The sequence below is a fragment of the Mastomys coucha genome, unplaced genomic scaffold (assembly GCF_008632895.1).
Source record: "Mastomys coucha isolate ucsf_1 unplaced genomic scaffold, UCSF_Mcou_1 pScaffold20, whole genome shotgun sequence".
Classification (NCBI taxonomy): Eukaryota; Metazoa; Chordata; class Mammalia; order Rodentia; family Muridae; genus Mastomys; species Mastomys coucha.
In genome coordinates, this window is record NW_022196903.1 from 42,306,937 (window position 1) to 42,334,710 (window position 27,774).

At 37.4% G+C, this 27,774-nt stretch overlaps 1 protein-coding gene across 1 annotated transcript in view; it reads left to right on the top strand.

The window, feature by feature from the left end:
• The window catches only part of Cul1 (cullin 1), an 80,109-nt gene that overhangs the window by 32,989 nt on the left and 19,346 nt on the right, over positions 1-27,774 (top strand). The window contains exons 2-7 of the mRNA XM_031381082.1: positions 3,991-4,291; positions 16,889-17,063; positions 19,084-19,251; positions 23,180-23,230; positions 23,733-23,823; positions 24,480-24,643. Coding sequence (XP_031236942.1) covers positions 4,152-4,291; positions 16,889-17,063; positions 19,084-19,251; positions 23,180-23,230; positions 23,733-23,823; positions 24,480-24,643 — 789 coding nt within the window. The 5' untranslated portion in view covers positions 3,991-4,151. The remainder of the gene's footprint in view (positions 1-3,990; positions 4,292-16,888; positions 17,064-19,083; positions 19,252-23,179; positions 23,231-23,732; positions 23,824-24,479; positions 24,644-27,774) is intronic.

A 27,774-nucleotide genomic window follows, 5' to 3' on the forward strand; every position in this document is an offset into this window, starting at 1 on the left:
TGTATCTGTTGAGGCCTGATTTGTGACCAATTATATTGTCAATTTTGGAGAAGGTACCATGAGGTGCTTATCAAAGGTATGATTTACCAAGATGAACTCTCAATTCTGAACCTCTATGCTCCAAATGCAAGGGTACCTACATTCGTAAAAGAAACTTTACTAAAGCTCAAAGCACACATTACACAGCACACAATAGTAGTGGGAGATTTCAGTACCCCACTCTCTGCAATGGACAGATCATGGAAACAGAAACTAAACGAGGACACAGTGAGACTAACAGAAGTTATAAAACAGATGGATTTAACAGATATCTATAGAACTTTTTACTCTAAAACAAAAGGATATACCTTTTTTTTTGTTTTTTTTTTTTTGTTTTTGTTTTTTGTTTTTTAGCAGCAATCAACCTAACCTGAGCAGTTAAAGTCTTTTTTTTGAAAACCCCTCATTCTTGTGTTCCTGTTACAACTCTGATTTGAATGATCTCATTTTAACACTTCTTAGCTTTGGCTTTAGCAACAACATCTGCTAAATGTTTTTAGTCTTAGTTTATAGAAATGAAGTCAGGTATGACACTTTCTGGAGGGCTGGAGAAAGAATTGAGATGAGCACACTGTTGTTTACCCTTAAGTTTTATGGATTCTGCCTTTGAGTAGAGATGTATTTAATAGTCTTAAGGATTTATATTCTTTGGTGCTCAGCTGTCAGGGGAGTGATGCCTTAAGAAACACATTAAGGTTTCTGACCTTTTAGTTCATGCAGTTGGTGATTCTGAGGTGGCCAGGTCTTGCAGAATGGAGGCTGTCCTCCTTGAATATACAGCCTCTTCTCTTTGGCCTGTTTATTTTGACTGCTGTGTTCTACTGTTGTGAAGACAAAAGCAAAGACTGGAAACTGTTATAATTCACATAGGCTTCATGAACCAGTGGCCAGTATATGGAGTATAATTGGTTCTGCCCTCTGTGTCTGTACTTGGTTGGTGATGTTTTGTGCCTTAGTTGCCTATCAGGAATATTTGACCTATGCATCTTCCATTGGAATTGGAAGGATCCTGTATGGCTAGGGTTCCGAAGAATACTGACATGGTAAGAGGGGACCTATGTAGCTTCCTTAGCTGTCATTACTTCTCTCACTGGCAACCTAATCTACAGGCTGTTGGGACCACACTTTCAAATTATGTAGCAGGTCTACAGATGATGTGTTCTCAAAAACTTGTGGAGCTTTGTCACTCAACTTGATAATCCTGTAATGCCAACAGCACTTGAAAACAGCCCGATTTCCTAAGTGTGTTTTGTTACGATGTTGTTGAAATTAACTGTAAGTTTTAGAGAGCTCTCAAGCCTTCTGGATGTGTAATAAGAAAAGAAGAAACTTTTACTTCTTCAACTATCTGAATTCTGACTTAGGGAATCTGCTGAAATTTTCGGGTTTTTAATGACTTAGATGTTAGAATATAGAGGATGAGTAGTATTAAAATCAATAGTGAAAATAAGCCAGTCATTTGTGGGTACTAATATTCTGCTTTACTGCTCCAGTTTTGCAGTCGGTTCATCTTACCTGCATTGGGCGGTGTAAAGGCAGATTAAGCACACATGTCTTTTCACACACATAACCTAAGCTGCCCTGCTCTCCTGGTCCCTACAAGTTTGAAGGCCCTATGAAGCAAGGACAGAGGTAACTGGTTGCTTTGCCTTGGGTTTAATGGCCTGAATCACAAATCACCTCAGCTCAATTGGCTTTCTGCTCTTTATTTCACAAGTGCCTATAAGCTAATATTATTTGCCTACACTGGGGACTGTACCAGCTTGTGATCTGCCCTTGAGATGTTTCTGCAGTGTCCTTATGTTCCTTTCAGTCTTGGATTTGGGTTCTTCTGCTATATTAATTACAGCATAGTAGGGTGAGGGAGATATTACAAATGTAAGATAAGGTTGTTCTTTACACTTGCCCTCTTACATAGATACTGATTTGGAAATCTTTGAGGACCTCTGATTGGTTGATTGTGAATTTAAATACTCAGTATGGATAACTAGAGAGAAGGCACAGAATACAAAAGGCAGGACAGTATAAAACACTGCATACAGTATGCATATTGTTCATGTTGTTGTGGAAAATATTTTGTGTATGCATGTGCTAGGCAAGTGGGTAAATATTAAGAGGACAGCTTCCAGGGCGGTATAGTCCCGGGGATTGACCATTTATTTGGAATCAGGCTAACAGTTTCGGGTCTACTACTTTAAGAAGGGACAAGGGCTGGATGCAGATAGATAGATCTATGAAAGTCCAGTTTATAAAAACGATGATGGCCACTGGAAGAGGAACCAGTAGAGATTCAGTTCAGTGTGACTTGTCCTTAGCAGTATCAATAGCATTCTATCAGAATCCCCCAAGAGTCCTAAAAGGTGGATACAGTGATGTTCCCAGCTCTGAGTTGGTTGGATGCTGGAGAGTATTTTCTTCATCACTGGTAGGAATTAGAAGTTACTGCACAGTTGATTCCATTTTAGACATATCTAAGTTCTCCATGGGGAAATGGTAAAGAACTGATGGGCGATTTAGAAGTAGAAGCTGATGGTATAGCATCAGTCTAAAGGCTGATTATTATCAAGGGGGGTAGTACTCTGTTTTCCCCAAGATGAGTTAAAAAAAAAGGTTGAAACTGTGTAGGACAGTAACATTTGCTGAATTGTTACTTTTTTTATATTTGAAGGAATCTTTCATTGTATTGGCTATGTTACACATTTGAATGTATGGAATGAAATACATTTAGGATAGGAATTATGGTGTAGTTTCATAAAATATTTAGTCCTATAGCTCATATTATAAATGTTAGAGATGATTGAACTTTCAGTAGTCAAAAGTTAAATTATATGCATGACTTACAAGAGCCTTAAATGGGCCTTGTGTTGTATTGAGTTTTGTAATGTTGATGAAAAGATATGGTGTGCTGAATGACTTGAGGTATCTCAGGCTTCAATTTGTTAGACTAGCAACCTGTGCTGACACCTCTCATCCCATTTTCTTCATGGACATTTATTTTGTAAAGTCATTAAAAAATTTGGTTTTTGATTTGCACTTAGAAACACTTATGTAAAACCTCTATTTTAATGTGATGTGTATAAACAATTCTATAGAATGTGCACACTGTGAAGTTCCAACTAAATACAGAATGGTATTCCATAGAGTCCTTGATTGGTGACTCCAACATCAGAAGCATTACAAATTGTGTTTTGAAGTAGCAGCATACACTTAGAAATAATAACCATATTATCACATTATTTCCATATTAATACCATAGTGATTTGGTAAGCATTTAATGTCAAATATTCTATATATTTTATTATCTTTAAATTTTAGAGCAGCCATGTCAGGAAAGTAATTTGCCCCCATTTTGCAGGCTAGGAAGTTCAAGCTTAGTAAGGTGTGAGCTGAGCTTCAAAGCTTGAAATCCGGGGTCCTTTGTAAATTTAGATAATTCTTCCCAAATTTCCTTGTATAAAAAGGAAGCCCTGTGTCTTTTTCACACTTGCCAGTGTTAGCTTTTCTTCCAAATGCTAAGCAAAGAATTCCTAAAACTTACAGGCAGCTAATGAGATTGCATTGCTTTTCTTACTTTTTTAGCTAAACGTTTCTCATTTTTCTGGGAATTTCCTAAGCATGTTCTCTGCTGTGTCTTCTTTCAAATTTGTCTGACTATTATGCAGGTCTGGTGCTATGTTTCAACCTTCAATGACTTTAGAAGGTAAAGAATGATAATAGTCTCTTATACTTGTTTTTCTCAATGTTTTTTTCAAGAGCAGTAATAGTTGAATTTTGGATGAAATGTCTAAACATATTTTACATACAGTCCATAGAGTGACTTTATTTCCATGTAGAAAGTAAGAATGTCTGAAATACCTATAGATATCCACAGATTGTTTCTGTTAGAGTGTCTTGTCCTGTTACCAACCCCAGAAAGTAGAATTGATCAGTTCTCTTTTATTTCCTCTTCAGGTTTGCCTGCAATGAGACTTCACTCTCTACACTTAAAGAACATTCTTTCTGAGCTGCTGTGAATAAATTTGTAATGATATTGTCTATTTTCAACTAATGGAGAACTAGCTGTATCTTGAACAAGGATTGCTGTATTGGACAACTTCAAAACATTGCTCACAATGTCATCAAACAGGAGTCAGAATCCTCATGGACTGAAGCAGATTGGTCTTGACCAGATCTGGGATGACCTCAGAGCTGGAATTCAACAAGTGTACACCAGACAGAGCATGGCCAAGTCCAGATACATGGAACTCTACACGTATCCTCTTGCTTGAGCTGTGGTTGGTGTCTAGGGTTGGATTATTTAGTGTTGTGGTCTTTGAATTATTAGGAATGTTATGTCATATTTCCTTCTTTGTTACCTGTAATAAAATTCTAAGTTCGTTTTTACATCTCTTTTTCAGCAGAGATATTTTGGCTAGATATTTAAGGTGGTGCTAGCTAGTAACCCCAGATGTATATATATATATGTGTGTGTGTGTGTGTGTGTGTGTGTGTGTGTGTGTGTGTGTGTGTGTGTGTGTGTGTGTGTGTGTATAGCACTTGTGGAGGACAATCTGAAAGAATCCCTTCTCTCTTGCCATCACAGTATGGGTCTCGGGGTTGAACTTTGGGTTTGGCAGTAAGCACTTCTACCTGCTGAGGTTCTTGCCAATTTTATTCTCCTCTCCATCTCCCATATCAGTAGCTTCTATGTATGTAGATTCAGCCAACTATCGATTGAAAATATTAGAACAAAAGTTTCTTTTAAACATGTAGACCTTTTTTTGTCATTATTCTCAGAGCTTATAACAGCTGTTGTGAGCATTTGCTTTGTATTAGGTATTTTAAGTAATCCAGAGATGGTTTAAAGAATAATGTGAAGATGCAGGTAAATTATATGCAAATCCATTGTCATATTTTATCATGTAATAATTTAGAATTCCCTTGAGTACCCCATTGTTTAGTTACTTTTCACTGTTCTATTACCACAGTGAGACACCATGACCAAGGCAATTCAGAAAAGAAGATATTTAATTGGGAGCTTTCTTAGAGTTTCAGAGGGTGTGTCCAGCAGGCAGGCAGGTATGGTGCTGGAGCAGTAACTGAGAGTTCACGTCTTACCCACACCTTGGAGGCAGAAGGGTTAATGGGGAGAACATTGAGCTTTTGAAACCTCAGAGCCCATTATTCCCAGTGACTCATCTCCAACTAGGCCACACCTTCTAATTGGAAACAGTTCTGCCAACTGTGGAACAAATATGAGCCTATGACAGCCATTCTCATTCAAACCACCACACCTGTAAACATGGAGAAGTAACTATATAAAATTCAGGTCCTTAGCAATAATACCCATATTTCAAAGTGCTCAATGGCTAAATAATAAAATATGTTGTAGAAAGTTCTGTGGGCAGTATTCTCCTAAGTGGGTTTAAATGTTCATTGTAGCTGCCATCATGTTACAGAAGAGTAGGGTAGTTGTATCACAAACAGTCTGGTCCACAAAGTCCTAAAATGTTTTCTATCTGTCCTTTATCAGGCAAAAACTGCTTACCAGTTCTGAAGTACACACCTAGAACAAAAGTTAGAATATTATGGTCCTATTTGCATTACACAGTTCTAAGAGAGTATAGTAGTTAACTTTTCTGTTCGCTCTGACAAAACAGCTTAAGGAAGTAAGGGTTTATATGTGTTTATAGTTCACAAGTACAGTCTATCACAGCAGGGAAGATGTGGAGGTAGAGTCAGGGTGATCAAGAGTTCAAGGACATCCTCAACATAGCAAGGTCAAGGCCAGCCTAAACTTCTTGAGACCTTCTTTTAAAAAAAAAAAATGAAGATCTAAAGCTCAGCTAACTGGATGGAGCAGATTGATACTGATCCCAGAAGCAGCTCTGTTGTGGGCACTGTGATAGCAGGAGTGTGCAGCTGCTGACAGTAGTGACCACAGGAAGCAATGTGATGAGTGTTTGTGCTTCACTTGCTCCTCTCTTCGCTATGCTGCCCATGAGCTGGTACTGCTCATCCAAAGTGGATTTTCCTCCTCGGCTAATCCCCTTTTAGAATTTCCCTACAGGTACCTACCAGAGATGCTTCTCAGGTAATCCTGAGTCCTCCGGCCAATCCACAATGGAGATTAACTATCATAAAAAGCAATTGTATTGGATTTTGGTTCATAATGTATATGAAGGACTATGCTGTCTCTTGTAAAAGTTATAAGGTTTTAAAAGGCATAATTCCTGCTATTATAATATTTTTTCAGATTTATTTTTATATACTGTGTATGAGTGTTTTACCTACGTGTATGTAATGTGCACCACATCTATGCTTCCTGCCTGAGGAAGCCTAAAGAGAACACCTGTCCTCCTGGAACTGGAGTTCTGGATGTAGTGCTAGGAACTAAATTATTGGTCCTCTGCAGGAGCTACAAGTATTCTACACCACTGAGCTGTCTAGCCCCTAATTTGTAGTTTCTTGATTCTATACAAATATAAAATTAAATTTAGAATTTACCAGTCAGGCTTGGTGACTTAGGTCTGTAATCCCATCACACTAAGAAGGTAGAGTCAGGATGATCATGAGGTTTAAGGACATTCTCAACATAGCAAGGTCCAGGCCAGCCTAAACTACTTGAGACCTCCTTTAAAAAAAAAGGAGGAGGAGGAAGAGGAGGAGGAGAATGAGGAAGAGAAAGAAGAAGAGGAGAATGAGGAAGAGAAAGAAGAGGAGGAAGAAGAGGAGGTGGAGAGGAAGAAGAAGAAGAAATAATAAAGCTCAGCTAACTTAATGGAGCAAATTGATACTGATCCAGAACTTTCAGTTGCTCATTTAATTGGGATGTGAGTTTAAAACTTTAGTATATATCAGTACAGGTTATGTAACATTTCAAATACTTTAATTTGAGAATACTTAAATTAACTTATAATAAATGTATATTACATATCTAATAATTATATATCTAATATATATATATATCTAATATATCCATAATAAATTCATTTATTCTGTAGGATTTCTTTAAAAATAGGGACTGAAGAGATACCTCAAAGTTAAGAGCACATACTCCCTGCAGAGAACCTGAGTTCAGTTTCCGGTACCCATTTTAGGTGGCTCTCAACCACCTGGAACCAGCTCTAGAGAACTGGATATCTCTGGCCTACTCAGGTAATCCCACACATACACACACATACTCACACACAGAGACATAATAAAAAATAAATAAAGCTTAAAAGCAAAAACAACTTTGGGTTGGCAAGATAGCTCAGTTAATAAAGGCCCTTGCTGCCAAGCCTCACAACTTGAGTAAGTCCCTGGATCCTCTATGGTAGAAGTTAAGAACTAAGCTTGCCCTCTGACCTCTGCAGGCATGCTGGGGCATGTGTGCCAGCTCTCCATCACCTCTACTAAAACAAACAAAAGAACTAATTAAAATATGGGTCTACCAGGTCTGATGGTACACACCTTTCATCTCAGCACAGAGGCAGAGTCAGGCAGATCTCTGAGTTCAAGGCCAACCTGGTCCATAAAGTGAATCTAGGACAGCCAGGGCTCTGTTACATAGAGAAACCCTATCTCAGAAAACAAAAAACAAAAACAAAAAATTAAAGCTTGGGGCTAGAGAGAGATGGCTTAGTAGTTAAGAGCACTTTCTGTTCTTCTAGATAACCTGAGTTCAGTTCCCAGCATACATGTTGGGCAGCTCACAACAGCCTGTATATCCCAGCGCCTTCCTCTGACTTTCTTGACACATAAAAATAATGCAGTCTTATTTAAGAAAATTCAAAAGTAGTAACAGCTTAATTGAAGTATTCGTACACTTAAAAATTAACTCATTTGGGGCTGGCGAGATGGCTCAGTGGGTAAGACTGCTCTTCCAAAGGTCCTGAGTTCAAATCTCAGCAACCATCTTCTGGTGTGTCTGAAGTCAACAACAGTGTACTTATATATAATAATAAATAAGTCTTTAAAAAAAATAACTCATTTTAATAGTATGCAGTGATTTTTAGTATATTTAGTTTTATAACTATCACTGTCTACATTTAGTGTGTGTGTATATTATATATTTAAAACTTTAGTTTAGTTGTATAAGTGAGAGTGTTAGGGTGTTTTACTTGCATGTATTGTGTTAGATAATCTGGAGGTGGAATTATAGTCAGCTGTGAGCTGTCATTTGGATGCTGAGGATTAAATCCAGGTCCTATTCAGAAAGAAAGTGTATTTAACCACTGAGTTAACTCTCCAGTGCCCTTGGGATATTTTCATCACCCCTGAAAGGCTCCTTGTTCTCATTAGGAATTGACTTTCCATACCCCCATTCCCCTTCTCTGGCAGTCACTGATCTAGTTTCTTAGAATTTGTTTATTCTAGACTTTTCCTGTAAACATTTGTACAGTATATGGCTTTGTGTCTGGTATCTTTCACTTAGCATAATGGTTGTAAGCTTCGTCCTTCAGCATTAATCAGAGCTTCATTTCTTTCATGACTGGGCTGTATGGACGTTTTTACATTGTGCATATCCATTCATCAGTGAGGGATATCTTTTGTTATTAACTTGTATTTGCTGTTAGGTACACTGTTATGAACATCGTGTACTAGTTGTTGAGTGACCATATGTTCACTCATTCTCTTGGGTAGGTACCTATGAGAGAAATTGCTGAGTCATGGATATGTCGTGTACTTTTAAGGAAAATGGAGTTTTTGCCAAATGAGTGGATAGAATATCTCACAGGCTTTCGCTTGCTGTGTCTGACTTGTGACTGGCTTGTTTGTAATAGAACTAAAAGACTGATTTCAGTGGTAAAGCAGTTTTCAGTTGGTAATGTTTTCAGAAACCCATGTGGTTGGGTTTCTGTTACTCACAAAAGCAGACCAGCATTACTTTGACTAAGGAAACTTCATTGCTAATTTTAGTTGACTGTTTAATTTGTGAAAGTATGTGTGTGCTTGATATGGGGAAGGGTACTTTTCTTAGTGTGCATGTGGAGGTCAGAGAACTTCATGAAGGTAAGTGAGTAAATAATAGAGTAAATAATACTTCAATTATGTAATGAAATCTTGAGTTCTCTTCTTAGGGTTATTATATATTACCCTTATACTGGATTTTAGTTTTAGTTTTAAAAAATCCTAGTGTAGCCGGGCAGTGGTGGTGCACGCCTTTAATCCCAGCACTTGGGAGGCAGAGGCAGGCTGAGTTCTGAGTTCGAGGCCAGCCTGGTCTACAAGAGTGAGTTCCAGGACAGCCAAGGCTACACAGAGAAACCCTGTCTCGAAAAAAAAAAATCCTAGTGTAAAGAATTTAAAAAGCATTAAAGTTTATTTTCCAACAAAGAACATCAGCAGGCACTGCTCATACAGGTGTTTATCCATAAAACACATCCACAGAAGGAGCCACCGCTCTGTACTTCGCTGTTTCAGTTTGAACAGGTACTGTTGTGTATACTTTCCATTCCAGAAGAAAGAGGATAGCTTAGCATAGAATCGTTTTGAATACTAGAGTCAGGTGGAACAACCAAGAAACAAAACTTGAGTAACATCCACATTTCAAGAAAGGCCTTTGATGGAGGAGAAAGATTCTTCACTCATGAATTGGGTCTTTCTATGAGACCCTCAGCACCATTTCATTGTCTGCTTAATATTACACGTACAAGAGGTAATTAAAATAAAGGAATCAAAACATCTTGACTATCTGCTGTTTCTACCAGCCCAGCAACTCTTAGGGCTCAGACTGGCCTGGGACTTGTCAGCGGTCTCAGTGGTAGAGTGCTTGCTTGTCTAGGTGCACAGGCTTCTGATTTTGATCCCAAGCATGGAAAAAAAAATATGATTACACATTTTTTTAAAATGAGGTAGAGAAGTCAGACCTTTTGCCCAGGATTTTATTTCTACTTCCTAGCCTTTGCTCAGTCGTCAGGGAAGAAGTCTTTACAGTATGGCAGTTGGGCTTCTGGAGCATTACCTGAGGAAGCACTGTGCTGATGTCTTTCCTTTTCCCATTGCATGAACTCTCAAAACTTTGTCTTTTCTGTTTTTCTCTCAGTGATAGTGTGAACTGAAAATGGTCTTCTCAGCTGATTTTCCTAAAGTCTTTTCTTTTTCCCAGCAACCCTGTAAGGGTCTCATCCATGTTTCAGCCTTGGCTGTTTACCTCAGCAAGCCATTTGTACTGCTAGGACTAGAATACTTACTCATATTTGCTCAGCTCTGTGTCTTCAGCATAGGCTTTAATACTGCAGAACCCAGTAGTTGTCTCCTCACCGCTGGCTGTTGTTGCTACGCAGATCTGCAGTTTCCTCTGCATTCTCTTATATAGGCAGTGGGGTGGGAAGTAGACAGGAGGCAGGTGACAACTACCATCTAAACCAACAAATATATTTGGATGTTTCATCTTGCACGTTTAGGAGTCTTACACCAACTTTGCTCACTTGCTAGTATGGCTTACAGCTGATGAACCTTAACATAGGACAGTTTTCCAAACTTTTTCAAATGTGATCTAGCATTTTGGTTGGTCTATAATTGTCCATACTTTTAGAATATGACTCAACCCAGTCTATTCCAGGGATATCTGATTCTAGCTGCTCAGGGAGCTGAGGCAGGGTTCTTACAGATTTAAGATCTGCATGGATTCTGTACAGAGGCAGGTTCAAAGCCAGCCTTGGCAACTTAGTGAGGCCTTATCTGTTAAGTAAATACAAAGGAGCTGAGGATATATAGCATAGTGAATGGTAGGCTGTTTGCCTAGCATGTGTGAGGTCTTGGGTTCAATCTTGATGCTGTGAACATAAATTAAGGCTCCAAAAGGAATACCTAGTTGATATAAGGAAATGTAGCTAAAAACCATGGGAAAATACTCAGCCTCTGACTTCTGAAGAAATGAGGGATTATAGTGAGATTTTTTAGAAAACTATAATCAGGTGGAAAATGTAAAGAAATGTTTATAGTCAGTGTTAGGGATTCTAGGGAAAGAGATGGGCTGATCCCTTGCAGAGCAGATGGGGCATTACTGTGGTCTTTCTGGAAAGAAATTTAGTAACTCATTTCTCAAGAGATAACAATATATGATGGCTCATCAATTTTTTTTTTAAAGCCTTTTAACTATACCTTAAAGAAATAGGAAGCCGGGCTGTGGTGGCACATGCCTTTAGTCCTAGCAGTTGGGAGGCAGAGGCAGGAGGATTTCTGAGTTCAAGGTCAGCCTGGTCTACAGAGTAAGTTTCAGGACAGCTATGGCTACACAGAGAAACCCTGTCTCGAAAAACCGAGAGAGAGAGAGAGAGAGAGAATGAAATTATGTGTTCAAGGCTCTTCATATTTTAATAATAGGAAACAATAGGACTCTTCTCTTGCTCTTGCATTCTTGTTTCTACTCTGTCCTCTTGCTCTACCCCCCCACCCACCCCCCGCTCATGGCCGGCCTCTACTTCTTTTCTCTCTCTCCCTCTCTGCTTTTTTTTTTTGTCTATTACCCTCTCAACTCCCCTCCCCATGCCCTGAATAAACTTTAGGAAAAAAAAAAGAAACAATAGGAAAAAGTTTCCTGACATATTTATGCATCAAATGTAAGGATGTGTTGTAGCACTGTAGTAGAGTCTGTGCTCAGCTACCCAAAGCACTGGCTTCCACCTCAACACCACCAGAAAGGTACCTTGAAAATTGATAGTTGGCATGGGATAGTGCTCACCTGTACCTTACACGAATGCTTCTGCGAACATTCCACCTGTTGTACTCTGTGGAAAGTGGCTCTGCTTGTGTGTTAGGGTTGGAGGTTGTTTGTTTGTTTGTTTTTTAACAGTTCTCTTCCTTTCTTTGTATGTTTTCAGTATAAACATGCATTTAGAGTATTTTTTATATAACTTGATATAAATATACTCCACAGAAATTACTGCCATGTAATTAGTTAATGAAATAGTTTAATTTGTTTGTTCTTTATTAGTATATTATGGACTATTTACCATTATTTTAAAACCAAATACATGGTCTATATATTCAGATTAAACATTATAAAATAGGTTTTGGTATGATGCCAAAACCTCAGTGGTTAAGAACATTGACCACTCTTGTGAGAATTTGGGTTCTCTTCTCAGCACCACATGGTGGCTCACAACCAACCACCTGGAGCTCTAGTTCTAGAGACCAAGTACCATCTTCTGTCTTCTACAAGAATGAAGCAGAGACTTGTTGGGCATATAAACCTTCAGGCACTCAGACATGCTCTAAAATAAAAATAAGTAAATCCTTTAAAAAAATAAAGATCTCTATAGTTTATCACAGTCAGTTGCATGTAAACTTTGCTTTTGAAATATGCCATGAGATGTTACTTGCTTTGGTGGGATATTTCTTTTCAGAAATGAATGTAATTGTAAAGCAGAGAGACCTGCTTTACGACTTCCTAGTCTGATTATACCAGTGATATTTTGCCTCTTGCTGTTGTCATTTTCTCAAGTGTTCCAGCCGTTGATGAAGGCAGAAAACTGGTTTGGTTCGGTTTATGGTGCTACCAATTGAACCCTCTGCTACTGAGCTTTATTACTGGCCTAACAGGAAATGTTTTTAATATATCGTCCAGTGCAGTCCTTCAAGTAGATGTCATTAGAAATGGTTCAGGTTGCCGGGCAGTGGTGGTGCACGCCTTTAGTTCCAGCACTTGGGAGGCAAAGACAGGTGGATTTCTGTGTTCAAGACCAGCCTGGTCTACAGAGTGAGTTCCAGGGCAGCCAGGGCTATACAGAGAAACCCTGTCTCGAAACCCCCCCCCCCCCCAAAAAAAAAGCAGCAAAAAGAAAAAGAAATGGTTCAGGTTTCAACTTTTAAATTACAGTTTGGGAAGAAGTGGGTAGAAAGTGGTTCTGTTTACTTTTGTTGCTTTATTTGGATTTTCTATTAGAAAATAGAAGTGATTTGAGTTTTATAATAGTTATAAGGCTCAGTTGCCCAATATGTGAGGCTCTGGTAGAAGCTATTTGACACAGCCCAGGCCCTTCAGCACTGATGGATGTAAACTTCACCCCTCCTCCTTTCAGGTAATGGGGAAGTATGGGTAGTTGGAGATGAACTCTGGGGAGGCAGTGTCTCTGTAGCTGTCCTTCACCAGACCTGAGTACTTCAGGGAATACTTATTATAAGAGGCCACCAGTAGGATCCTGTTAAGACTTATTTCTATTAAGCCTGAAGAACCCATAGCAAGTGAATCATTTCTCTGATGTTGAGAGAGTTGTAGGGTCATTTTCAGAGTCTGAACCCAACTTGGTTCTGTAACATAACCCACTGTCTCACAGCACTTCCCATCCACTGCTAGTAGGAAACCCCATCAGACCTCTGAGAGAAAAGTGTAGATCACAGCTTAGGCTCCTATCAGTTTTATTGCCCAAGAAACTGAAGGAGTTCTTGGAAAAGAACCCAGTATTTAAGAAGTCAGTGTGTGGGTTTGTTATGGTCTGTGGCTGACAGTATTATAAAGTTGACCATTGTCTGTAAAATAAAGCTTCTATTTTATTGAGTTAGATTTTTTTTTTATTCCTACCACTAAGTATTATGCTTCTTTTTCTTGTATTTTATTTTTTGGTCACATTGTACTTTATTTTTGCTTTAAAATGATTTGTAACTGGCTCTCTTCTATTTAGTATATTAGATATCAACCACTTTATACCATATATCTACATTCCATTTGTTTTTATAGTAGAATTTATTATAGTTTATGTAACTGTCACATTTGTCTTTCCATGGGTACAGTTACAAAACTGACTTTCATAAAGTGGCTGCATCGGATTGCTTACCCACTAGCAATATATAACAACTCCTATTTCTTCCATTCTGGCCAATCCTTATCTTGTTTCTAATTTTAGCCATCTTAGTGACCATGAAGTAGTAGCTCGTTAAGTTTGATTTGCATTTCACTGGAGGTTAATAGTATTAAGTATCTTTTTTTGTGTTTATTGACCATTAATATATCTTTTAATCCTTTTTTGCTTGTATTTAATTGAATTATTTGTCCTCTTGTTAAATTGTGTTTTAAAACTACTTTTTATATATATATATATTTATTCTACTTATGGGTCCTTTCTCAGATTATGGCTATGTGGATTGTCATCATTAAAAAAAAATACTGTTTTATTTACATGCATGCTCATGAGCCTAAATGAGTATATGTGTACCATGTGCATGCAGGAGTCCATATAGGCCAGAGGAGCAGATCTGATCCTCTGGAGCTGGAGTTTCAGTTGTTCTGAGTCATCATGTGGGTACCAGGAATCAAACTTGGGTCTTCTGAGAGCCACCAGTGCTCTTAAACAAGTAATGGCTGATCTGTCTCCAAGTCCCAGTTATGTTTTGTTTCATTTTGTTTTTTAATTTAAAATTTTTATTTATGATTGTATGTATCTATGTGAGTGTATGCCACATGGCAGGTGCCTATGGGAGCCCAGAATTCCCTGGAACTGGAATTGTAGGTAGTTGTGAACCACCTAAGTAGGCTTCTAGGAACTAAACTTGGGTCCTCTAGGAGAGGAAGAGGCACTCTGAACCCCTGGGCCATATTTCAAGTCCCTCAGTTATATTTGTTTTCTGAAATGCAATTTATTTTATTAAATACATATCTTTTTGTGTGTGTACATATGTGATCACATAAGTGCACATGCACTCATAGGTCTGCATACACATATGTTTGGAGGTCAAAGGTTGATGTCATTTGTTTCCCTCATTTCCTGTCCACCGTATTTTTCGAGATTAAACCTGTGTCAAATTCCATTATTTGACTAGAGTGTCTGGCTAGTAAGCCACAGAGATGATCCTGCCTACCTGATACAGCACCACCACTTGGCCTTTTTATGTGGGAGTCTGGCATGGGACCATCTTGCTTCTTCCATCTCCCAAATGTTGAAGCTTGTGCTGCGTTGGTGGTATAGTGGTGAGCATAGCTGCCTTCCAAATGTTGAAGCTACTTCAGTTAATTTTTGTCTGTTAGAGTCCAACTTAATTTTGTATATGTGGTTATTCATTTGTCTGAGCACCATTTGTTGAATCACCTCAAGAGCCAGCTTTACCAACATACTGCTAGCAATAGCATTAAGTGAAAGTTATCATTAGTGGTATCAAGTCATTTGTGCTTCACTTGATATTTTTCTTTGTTCTAGTTGCTAAGGCATATTAACTCTTAACATGATTATGAAAATGTTTCCTTTTAACTTTTATAAGTGTTTTTATATATTTTCAAGCTGTTACTAGGAAAATATGCTTATATTTAGATCTTGTTAGTTAATCGTTCCTTTTGTTATCATGGAACAGTCCTTATGATGTGGCAGTCTGTTCTAGCCATATACTTTGAACATTTGTGACAGTTGTGCTTTGTGTCACTAACTAAGTGGTCTTGGAGTTCTGACCATCTACCTTTGACTATAGTCAAAGCCCATTGATAGTTTATTACAATGAATAAGTTGTTTTTTGTTTTTTTTGTTTTGTTTTGTTTTTTTTGGTTTTTTTTAGGCCATTTTTTTCCATTGTTCATGTTTTTCTTCCTCTTGGATTATTTGAAAAATTTTCTCTCCCATCTCCTTCCATTTCCTCTCACCTCTTCTCAGTCTCTCATATCCCAGACTACCTTCAAATAGTTGTTGTTGAGGATGACCCTAACTTACTTTCCAGCTGGTACTGGGACTCCAGTTGTGCAGGACCACAGGCAGTTCTCTGATGAAGAAATACTGCTGTTGAGTATTTTATTAGCTGTTTGACCTTCTGTCTGTAGTATACTTTGGTCATGTTTCCTTACAGTTTTTACCTCACATTGATTTAAATTATGTTTTTTAAGGTATTAATCTAGGACCTTGATAGGCAAGTGCTCTACCACTGAGCTATATATCTTCCCAGCTCAGATTAATTTGCTGAAGATAGTAACTCTCCTTGAAGGTAGCTTTACTTTAACATGTTCAGATTTTCAGCTTAGACATTGGTGATTTTGTTTGGAAAGGTCATCTCCAGCTTGAGAACAGGTAAGTGGTAATTTCTGCATCTTCATCATTTTATTCTTTTAGTCTATATATCTTCGTTGATCTATTTGTGATATATTTTGAATTATCCTTAATGTCATTTATTAAGTAATCTTTTACCCACTGATTTTGGAAGTATCTATATAGTATGTCCTTAAATACAATAGAATAGTATGTTTTGACCGTGTGTCCTGTTTAATGCTCTCCCTGTCTGACAGCACTAGTTATCATAAAGGTTATCACAGAGGCAGTGGTCTCTCTGCCTTTGTCCTCTCCATCCTCAAGTTCTATCATGCTAATATGTAGAGGCAGCTGGTTCAGCCTTTCATTTCTATTTCTGTAATTTCTATGTCTCTGTTTCACGGTGGTGTGTCAACACGATGCTGTTGTCCAGTGTTATACATCTGTGACTCTATTATTGTATCAAGATGTCACTGTTCTGCATGCCCTTTGCTTTGTATTTTTGGGTAAGTCTATTTCTGAGTCATCTGAAAATGTTAGTTATTTCAGTATTTATAGTATATACTTCTGGATGTTATTTGTTGCCAAGTATCATTGACTTAGTACTGGCTTTTGTTTTTCCAGAACCAAATATTGCAGTTGCTTTTTTCCTTGTCATTTGCAGCCTTTCTAAACTGTTTTAGGACAGTTTTCACAAAATCAGTCCTGTTAGGCGATCTCACTGGTCTGGGGTTTTTCTCGATATTCTTTCAAGAATGTTCCATCTGCTTTTCAGGCCCGAGGGCATCCTTGTGAATGGGCTTGCTGTCTTTTAACTTTATCAGTCATCTTCCACTCTACTTTTATTGTAAATCTATTAATATATAAACAGAAGGAAATATGTTCATGTTAATTACTGTTACATCTATGGTATGTGCTACTTTCCTTAACTTTCTTCCAAGTCATGTCTATAACTACTGTACTAGTGTGCATCAGTCCAACCAAGCCCGGGGTGCTGGAGTCCCTCCTTCCAAGTCAAAAAAGGGACAAACTCCTGGGGGAGCTCAGTTTGTTGGCTTGGAGTTATACAAGCGATTAAAGGAGTTTTTGAAGAATTACCTGACAAATCTTCTTAAGGTAAGATGTCTCAGTGCTATAAGCATATAAAAATGTCTATTTTGTTCATTTTTTTTTCTTAAGTGCAGTGGTTTTTTGTGACTGCCATTTCTGTCATATATGCTGCTTTAGATTGAAATTGTGCTTACACTGGGTTAGCTCTTGCTACAACTACCCATATCCTATGAGTTAGCGGCTCATTAGCTCAAACCATCGCTTAGGCAAAGGTGAATCTTTTTCTTTTCTTTTCTTTTCTTTTTTTTTGAAATAGGGTTTCTCTGTGCAGCCTTGGCTGTCCTGGAACTCAATTTGTAAACCAGGCTATCCTTGAACTCAGACCCACCTGCCTCCTGAGTGTTGGGATTAAAGGTGTACAACACCACTAATGGTGAAATCTTTTACCTTAGCTTCTGACTTTGGTTTTTAGTAGTTATGTTCTGTAACAAAGGAAGTGGGTTGCCTTACACTCAGCCATCAGGTGGTCAGGTAGCTCCTTCATCTGCTGTTGTACATTATGTCTTCAGTCTACAAAGGTATTTCTACTCCTACCTGGAAAGGTTCTCAGAGTCTCTTCTGTGTATACAGTTTATTTTTCTAAAGTTTATATAGATGTTATACAGTATTTTCTGCATGCTACAAAACCTTTTTCTTAATTATTTTACAAGCTAAGTGGATACACGTTCTAACAGATTATAGTTGACTCATAGTTGTAACTGATGTATCAGTTTCATGTTCTTAAACATGATGTGTCTTGCTATACCTTTGGCCCTTTGACTTTACAGCCCTTGGTAAATAAAGTCTTGTCAGCAGAGTCTGCTCTGCTTTCAGTAGCTGCTCCATCAGCAACACATTTGTACTCCATATGCCAAACAGATCAATCTATGTTTTAAAATTCATTTCATTTAAATATACAAAACATTTGATTGTCTCTGGGTGTGACCAGGTATTTACATAGATGGTTGGGTCACTTGAATATTATTACGTGTAGAGCTATAAGTCTGCTAGACCTTGACTTTCACATGAAGACGTACTTCTTGGTATACTTTAGCACAGCACCTATGAATATAGTGCAGTGTTTTTAAAGGGTAGAACACACTTTGGAGATGTCATTAATATCTAAGAATTTTTTTCAAGTTAATTTTGTTCAAATAAAAACTAGTGAGTTTAAAGTAAGAATAATTTGGATAATGTCCAGTTTTCTTTCTGAGGCTTTGTTAAAGAAGAAATGTTGTATTGTTATAGCTATATTTTTGTTACAAAAATACAACAAATACCAAAATTAAGATAAATAGTTTTATAATCTTACAAATTTGTGAAGCATTTCATATTTTTAAAAAATGAGTATACTTTCATTATTTGTTGATCGGATAGATTAAAATAAAAAACTAGGAAGATATGAAACAGATGCTTTGGAGGTATATTCCTTAATAAGAAGAAATTGCTTAAAAACTAAAAAGGACAGGACATGGAAGTACATAACTTGGAATTCTAGCACTGGCCTATAATCTTAGCTTTCAGGAGGTGAAGGAACAGAAGTTCAAGGTCATCTTCAGCTACAGTGTGAGTGTAAGGCCAGCCTTGGAAAAAGAGATCCAAGGGGTGGGTGGGTATATACTTGGGCTACACAACTAAGTTTAAGGCCAGCCTGAGCAACTTATTGAGGCCCTGTCTTAAATTAAAAGTAGAACAGTTGCCCAACATTTGACCCTAGGTTTAGTCACTAGTACTGAAGAAAAAGCATAAAAGAAAGTAAAAGCATGTTTCCATTTTGAAAGCTTAGGTTACACTTATGACTGCATATACCTATTCAACCCATGAAAAATTCCAATTTAATTTAAAAATGAAAGACCTTTTTAGTGTTCTTTTTTTTTTCTTTTTAGTGTTCTTATGAGAATTTCCATTAGCATGTTTTTGTACATAACAGTTGACCCATCTATAACTGCAGTATTTGTACATTTTGATGCAGTAGCTATTTCAGTAAATTTTATCTTGATTATATGACAAACGATTCATATTAAAGTCTTATTGAACTTGTTTCTAGGACGGAGAAGATTTAATGGATGAGAGTGTACTGAAGTTCTACACTCAGCAATGGGAAGATTACCGATTCTCCAGCAAAGTGCTGAATGGAATCTGTGCCTACCTCAATAGACATTGGGTTCGCCGTGAATGTGATGAAGGACGAAAAGGAATATATGAAATCTATTCAGTAAGATTTTTTTTTTAAGAGTAAATAAATAACCTTTAAATATGTTGTGACAAGAAAGTAGAGGTGAGAAATTGGAGCTGTAAAATAAACACAGTTAAATAGTTTTGTGTTTACTTTTAAAGTGTCTTCAATGAATTGGGCAGTTATTATGCTTTGCATGGAACTGCTTGAGCTTTAGCACTAGAATCCTAGATGCTGGCAGTTGCTAGCAAATCAGGTATCTTATCTGAGGATTAAGCTCCTAACTGGGCATTCATATGCTTTCTTGGTCTAAGAGTTCTATATTTGAAAAGAGGACCTTGAATTAAATTTTTTGTTAGTCTTCAGGGTTTTTGTTTTAGGCTTTCTGGTTTCTCAAACTGTGACTTCTAAATGTGTATTATCACTGTTACCTGGGAACATGATAGAGATGTAGATTCTTAGATCACCTTCTAGACTTGGAGACTTTAGAGATGAGCCAATGGTGGGGGCAGGAAGCTCAGTTAACACAGTGCTTGTCTAGTGTATATGAAGTCCTGGGTTCAGTCTTCTGTTTTGTTTGTTAGGTATGATGGTGCACATACCTATAATCCCAGCACTTGGGATATAAAGGCAAGAGAATTGTAAGTTTGAGTCATTCTTAGCCAGCCTGGGCTAAATGAGATCTTGTCTAAATAAATAAATAAATAAATAAATAAATAAATAAATAAAATAAGTATATACATACATACATACTCCACAGAGTTGGGGTGATAGCTCATAATCCCAGCACTTGGGATATAAAGGCAAGAGAATTGTAAGTTTGAGTCATTCTTAGCCAGCCTGGGCTAAATGAGATCTTGTCTAAATAAATAAATAAATGAATAAATGAATAAGTACATACATACTCCACAGAGTTGGGGTGATAGCTCAGTCAATAAAGTATTTGCTTTGTAAACTACAAGAACCTAAGTTCAGTCCCCTAGGACCTGTGTAAAAAAAAGCATGATATTGATGTTTGTAATCACAGTGCTGGGAAGGCAGGCACAAGTAGATACTTGGAGCTCATTGGCCAGCCAGCATATCATTCTGACAAGTACAGGCCAATAGGTAGATGGCTCCTGAACAAGAGCAAAGGTTGTCCTCTGGGTTCTACATGCACGCACACATACATTCATGCTCACACATATTAAATAAATAAGCAAACAAAGAAATACTTCTCCAGGTAAGCAGAGTCAAGGAGTCAGTTCTAGAGAAGTTGAGGGAGGATTAATTAAAAACATTAGTCTGCTTATGGATGTATGTCAGATTAAAATCTTTTGGGGTCAGTTTTATTAAAATGTCAGTTTTTAATGTATCATAATAGCAAAATTTTGTTGCTTTGCGTTTACAAAATTAGAGAGAAACTAGCCCAGGTTCAGGACTTTTAACACAGAATTCAGTTTCTGTATCCCAGTCATAAGTACTTCATAGTACTGTATAGTTACATAGGTTTTTATTTTGGTGTTTGAAACAAGGTGTCCCTGTAGTTTAGCTGACCTGGAGCCTTCACTTTGTAGCCAGCCTGATACCAGTCTCTGACTTCCTCCTGCTAGGATTCATGGTGTGTACCATCACGCCCAGTTAGTTACATGGTTTTAACAGTTTTTTGACATTTTTGTATTTTTCTTTTTCTTTAATATATTTTAACTGACAATTATATTTAATCTGTTGAGCATGTTTTGAACTCTGTCCATCATGGAATGGTTAGTGTGCTTCCCTTGTGTCAGATTTGCCGAGTGGCACTCAGTGTGGTAGATTTCCTTTTGGAAACTGCTTGACCTGATGTTCCATGTGTAATCTCTACAGTGGCATCACAGCTCCTAAAGGCCATTCCTGCTTTGTCACTGACCATGTGCTTGGTTCAGCAGTTAAAGAAGTTTAGTAAAAAGTACCTAGATACTTTGTTCCTCAAGACTGAGCAAGACGTGAGGCACAGGTCTTTAATCCCAGTGCTGGGGAGGCAGAGGCAGGGATGTATCTCTGAGTTCAAGGCCAGCCTGTACTATACAATGGCACCTTGCCTCAACAAAATAATAAATAGTAGACAAGAGTCAGCCACTTTCATTACTTTTAAATTTTACTTCAAACCCCGTACTTTCTGTTATCAAATAGTGTAGCCACTGTTTGGAAATGCAGTATGTACCCATAAATTCTAGCAGAGGAGACCCTGCTCAAGTCATTTGCTAGTTTGTATAGAAGGTCAGTGGAACAGTTATAATCTGTGGTTTTGTCAGTGGCCCAGTCTCCAGCAAATGTGACTGTTTTTTTCCATGTAGTTCAAGGTCAAGACAGATGATAAGGCTTTTACTTTAAAAAAAACAAACAAACAAAAAACAAAATCTCTTTTCTAAATCGATTTTCCCCTTTTTAATTAGAGAAAGTTGTTGGTTTGCTTCCAAGTCACCCGCAGGTTATACACTGATTTCATTGTATGTTGAAGTGCTAGTGCTACCAACAAAACTTGTTTCTGTTACCCTGTTGAGATTGAGATTGCTTGGCTTTGTCCTTTATGGCTTCCTTCTGTCTTCTTTTGCTCTTTGGTTTTATTCCTTTGAAGTGACAAATCATCCAGAGTCTGCAAAGGTCTGTCTAAAGTTGGGGTTGCTAATTTAGAAAGTAGTTAGAAAAAAATTAACTTTTTTAAATTAGGGATTCTGTTAGAAGCTGGTACTAAATAGCCTGATGTTTTCACTGCTGCCTTACTCCTGTTTCAAGGGCTGAAGAGGCAGGGAAGAAAAGGTTGCTTTTCTCCAAGACAGTGAGGCTGAGTTTCCAGTACCCTACACACCACAAGCAAGAGTCCTAGTAATGCTGGGCCTAACAGTGCATGCCTTGAACCTCAGCTCTTGGATACAGAGGCAGGTAGATCTCAGTGAGGCTAGCCAGGACTACATAGGGAAAAAGAGACCAAAAAAAAAAAAAAGCCTTAATTATTGATTTTTATGGCATTTATTTTATTGGAGACACTACTTGGAAAATACTTTTCATAGATTAAATTTGCATATAATACTTTTTACAAACTGAATTTTATCTCTAGTTAAATTGGAGATGACGTAAAATAAGACTAAGACATTTATGTTTAATTTCTTGACAGTTTATGTGTTAAAGTGCTATAAATTTCAGTTGTTTTAACTTTCTAATACCTCTCCCAACATGTTAAAAAATCATGTATAAATTCTAACTTTTTTCTTTCAGAGACCATTTTTATAGTAATTAATCAGTATAACACTTAAAGTTTAGGAATTGCAAATAGAACATGATATTTATACTTTCAAGTGAAAATACATCTATCAGGGACTGGGGAGATAGCTCAGTAAAGAATGTTTGAGTTCATATACCTAGCACCTACATAAAAGCCATGAGCCTGAGCTTGAGCTTGCTGCTGGTGTCTCAGTGAGAGAGTTTGTCTCAAGGGAATAGAGTAGAGAGTGATAGAGCAGGACACAGGGCGTTCTCCCCTGGTCTCCATCCATGAAGACACAGAGTGTAGTGAGAGGTCTTAATTTATGTACAAGAAACTGCATTTAAAATGTGCAATCAAGATTAGAAGATTTTTATAAATTCTAAAATGTATCTTGATACATTAGGTAACTGTGGGAGTGACTAGAATTAGTTTTATCAGGTGTTTCTGGTCAAAACTAGTTGGATCCAGGGAATACATTTATAGGTTGAATCTATTGCTGGTTTTTAAGCTGATACAAATGTCCTCCATAACTTAGAATTTTCTTTCTGATCTTTCTTGTTAAAATTCGAGAAGGTAAACATCTATACAAAATGATTGACTTAAAGAGAGCAGCTCTGATTTCATTGTGATAGTATGTTTCTACTAAGTTGTAATCTAAAGATTTTGGTAAAATTAAGAATTCAGGTTATTGTTTGTGACAAGTTTCAGGGATATTCAATACATCTTTTCCCCTTTTTCATCCAGCTTGCGTTGGTGACATGGAGAGATTGTTTGTTCAGGCCATTGAATAAACAGGTATCTACTATGGGATATGTGTGTTTCCTTAAAAGCTTTCCATTTTTATCTTGTCTTCTCCAGCTTTTTTACTATCTCAGGAGCATTTGTTGGGCTGGGGATATGGCTTAGTCTGTAAAGTACTTGCTGTGCAAGCATGAGGACATGGGGTAGATTCCCAGTACCCATTAAAGAGAGCATGTATGGTGATGCCCATAGTGATTACAGCACTGGAAAGGTAGGGTAAAGTAGATCTTTAGTGCTTCCCGGCCAGGGTCAAGCTTGCCTCCTGAATGAGCTCCATGCCAGTGAGAGACTGTCTTAAAAACAGGGTGAATTACTCCTGGCAAACAGTTCTTGAAATTGCCCTTGGTCTATGTATTCACATACATACACACATATACCCATCCCCCTAAAATATTTGTTACCTTGTGTTATTTAGTGGCTTTAAATGTTAAAGGATATATAAGATACATTGTGAGCTGTAATATGTCTACCTTATACCTTTTGTGTGTTCTTAAAGGTAACAAATGCTGTTTTAAAACTGATTGAAAAGGAAAGAAATGGCGAAACCATCAATACAAGACTGATTAGTGGAGTTGTACAATCTTATGGTAAATAATTTGCCTTTATTCAATAGTTTTTGTATCACATGGCAGTTATGATAGTGTTCTAATATTTATTTAAAAATATTTATTAAGGATTCTCAGGCATGTTAATTCATCTTTAAGGTACTTTTAAGTAATTTTATAAATCATAAAAAATTTTAATCTTTGTACTTTAAGGGAATTTTTGTGAAAAAAATTGAATTATATTTTCTTTGCTGTTTTCATGAGGAATTACTTATATATAATTACTTTTTGAGCTAAATGATAGCCAGAAAACTATCAGCTTGAAAAATTTGAGATTGAGACACTGATTAAGTGATGCGTTGTTAAAGCTCAGATGGGTTTGCATTTCTGTGAAAGTTTATAATGCAATATTTATATGACTTTTGGGAATGTAAACTTTCTCTACTAAACTTGTGGTTTTGAAGCACCCCTGGCACAGGTAAGGGCAGTGTGCTGCTAATATCTTAGAGTTTATTCTTTTTGTTTCTTCATTTATTGACACAAGCATACTTCAGTACTAGCAAATAATAGTTACCTATAACCTATCATTTCACATTGATCTTTTAAGTGTAACTTAAACTGACTGCTACACCGAAGTATTATCTGTAAATTATAACAAAAAATACGGTTATTGAAATATAGCTCATATTTATTTCTAGTGGAATTGGGGCTGAATGAAGATGATGCATTTGCAAAGGGCCCTACGTTAACAGTGTATAAAGAATCCTTTGAATCTCAATTTTTGGCTGACACAGAGAGATTTTATACCAGAGAAAGTACTGAATTCTTACAGCAGAACCCAGTTACTGAATATATGAAAAAGGTAAGCTTAAACATAGTATGTAAAGTAGATATAAGTTAAATAGTCGTCACTCTTCCAGGGAGTTCTCAGCATTGCAGTGTTCCTCACTAGTCAGGCGTGGCACTGCTGTCACATCATGTCAGAACTCTCTGAGGGACTTTTATAAATTGAGAATCATACAAGGAGATGCTTTGATAGCTGCATGCCTTCCATGTTTTTACATCGTCTCCTCTTGAAGTGTGGCCCTCAGGATTTTATGTCAGTGAGAAAATAAGCAGGTAGTCCTAGATTTGCTTTGTTGTTGTTGTTGTTGTTGTTGTTGTTGTTGTTGTTGCTGTTTTTCTCCTAAAATATTCCCTGAGAGTTTAACCCTTCAAGGTTATATTAGGAGGAAGGATCTAAGTCTGACTCAGGAGAAGATCCAAGGTGGAGCTGAGTATTCTAATCTGCTCTTTACGACATGGTGCTTCTGTGAACTTCTCCTAGGATTTTTCTCTGCTCTCTTTCGTGGAAACTTAGGTATTCTGGATATTGGGTCTGAGGAATGTCTATGTCAGGAGTTGACAAGCTTTCTGCTATATAGTACCGGCCAGTAAATAATCTTTAGGCTTCTCATCCTATCTAAGATCTCTTCTGCTATTATTCAGCTCTACTGTTAAGAAACAAAAGCAGTCATGGAGATGTAGACATAAGCAGGAAACAGGTGCAGCAGGATTTTTGCCAGCAGACTATATAGTTTGGTGACCCTCTCACCTGTACGTACTAAATTTTTAAGAGTCTAGGTCATACCAAGTCTAATACCTACTTTGCCCCCTCTTAGACAGGAAATGGACTGCCAAGTCCTTTCCATGTTTAAAGGAAGAATATATAAGCTCAACCACTCTACTTCTGATATAAAGAGAAAGCAATCCCTAGCTTGTGGTGTTCAGAGTGCATTTTCATATGGTACACTAATACGGTGAATATAAGTGGGCCTTCTAAGTTTGAAATTGAAAGTCAGTTACACATTTCTGATATCTCAAAATTCAACAGAAATAGAACTAGTCAGCTGTATATGTGGGAGGGGTAGTGGTAGTTCTTTCTCGTAGATCTTTGTATCTGTTTTGTATGTGACTGAGGCCTAACCAGCTCCTTAAGGGTATTTGAGACATAATCTGTTCTGAATCCTAGTATTACTCATTATTTAATTTTGTAGTATGATTGTAGTTTTTATAAACGGGCTTCTTACTGAACTCTGTTTTAAATCCTTTTTTTGCACTTACTTATTTTGTGCATGTGTGTGTACATATATAATGTGCGTCTCTGTGTGTACATGTGCAGTATATGTGTGCCATGTTAACTATGTATAGATTAGTTCTTTTACCATATAGGCACCAGGGATCGAGTTTAGGTCATCAGTAAATATTCTTAACACTACTGAGCCATTTTGCCAGCCCAGTAGAAATTTTTTTCTTAAACTGTATCTTTAAAGTGGAATCTTCCCCAACATTGTACACCACTACGGTGCCAACCTGCCCTTTGTAGATGACGTTATGATTTATGGTGATGTCTGCTGCCCATGGAGATAAGCAGCTTTTAGGACAGGGCTGCATGCACTCTCTAAACACAGAAATCTGTTTTTTAAAATTTGGCAACTTTGAAAATAAGTGTCGGTGGGTTGGTGTTTGCAATCTAACCTCTCCTCAGCCTCCAGGAAGCTCTCTAAAAGCATCAGAATTTGGTCTTGATCCACTCAGAAGTCTTACCAAACATGATTTCTCATCTTGCTCAGAAAATCCATAAATAAGGCTCTAAAAACCAGACAATATAGAGATAATCTTATATCCTTGTAACTTGAACTGGGCCACCAGTTTTCAAGGTTAAAGAATGACCTTAACCGTTCTGTTCCTTAGTTTCCTACCTGTGAAAGGAGAATAACAATATTGGGTAATAGTGAGACTTTAGTGAGCTTTCCTTTTAAAAACTATATATGCTTTGAATGTCTCTATTAAAGGCGCTATAGAAAAGTGTAGCAGAACAAACATAAGGGGGGGCTTTGACCTTAAATGTTCATCCCTCAGTCTCCAGCCTGGGCCTGGGTAGTTATAGGACCACCAGAAAAAAAGTTGACAATTTCAATAACTTGAAGAGAAATTACATTTATATTAAAACAATCAAGTAGAATACAACATCTCAGGAATGATTTTGAGGTAAAGATTAGCTTTCAGGAAATATTGTGCTTTCAACAGCCAATTTGGGCTAGATAGTACAGTCCCTAGAGGTCTCTGTTGAGTTTGCTGTCATCAGGTGGGTGTATTTTAGTGTAAATAGTTGATAATGGTTGGTCCATACAAAAATGCCTTTGATGGCTGAACGGCTACAAGCCATATTAATACTTGAAAATCAATCTCATGTGATTGAGACTAATCTGACTTATAAAAACAACAAACAAAAATGAACATGTTTGAATATTTTAAATTCCTAATCTTTTTATTATTTTAAAATAAAATAAGACCTCGAAAGATTGCTCAGCAGTTAACAGAGTAGGTGTGTTGCTCTTGCAGAGGACCTGGGTTTGATTTCCACATGTTGGATCATAGCCATCTGTAATCACGGTTCTGAGAGATCCAGAATCCTCTTCTGGTCTCTGTGTGTACTTCATGCACATATGTATGTACTGTACATGCATCAAAACATTCACATAAAACAAGGAGAAAGAAATGCCTTATTTCATTAATTTTTTTTTTTTACCAACCTTTCAGTTCTGTTTTTTATTTCTCATTGTTTTTGTTGATAATTGTTTCTAATGGAGTTAATCATGGTCATTTTCAAGAAATTTAGTGTACTTAGTCATATGGTCCTGGTGTACCAGGTGAGAATGCAATGGCAAAGATGCATGCCGTCACAAATTAGTTCCCAGTTAGGGAGCTCCATCTTCTTTTCTGCCAGTTGGCCCCTGCAGGAAGTTCTGTAAACTCACTGTAGTAAGTGCCCCATGGAAAATTCACAAGAACATTAAAGCCTACCCTCTCTTCTGGGGAGTTTTGTTTTCCTGACCAAGATGATATATGCCCTTTCAAGATCAGATTGGCAGCCAGGCAGTGGTGGCGCACTTGGGAGGCAGAAGCAGGTGGATTTCTGAGTTCGAGGCCAGCCTGGTCTACAGAGAGCCA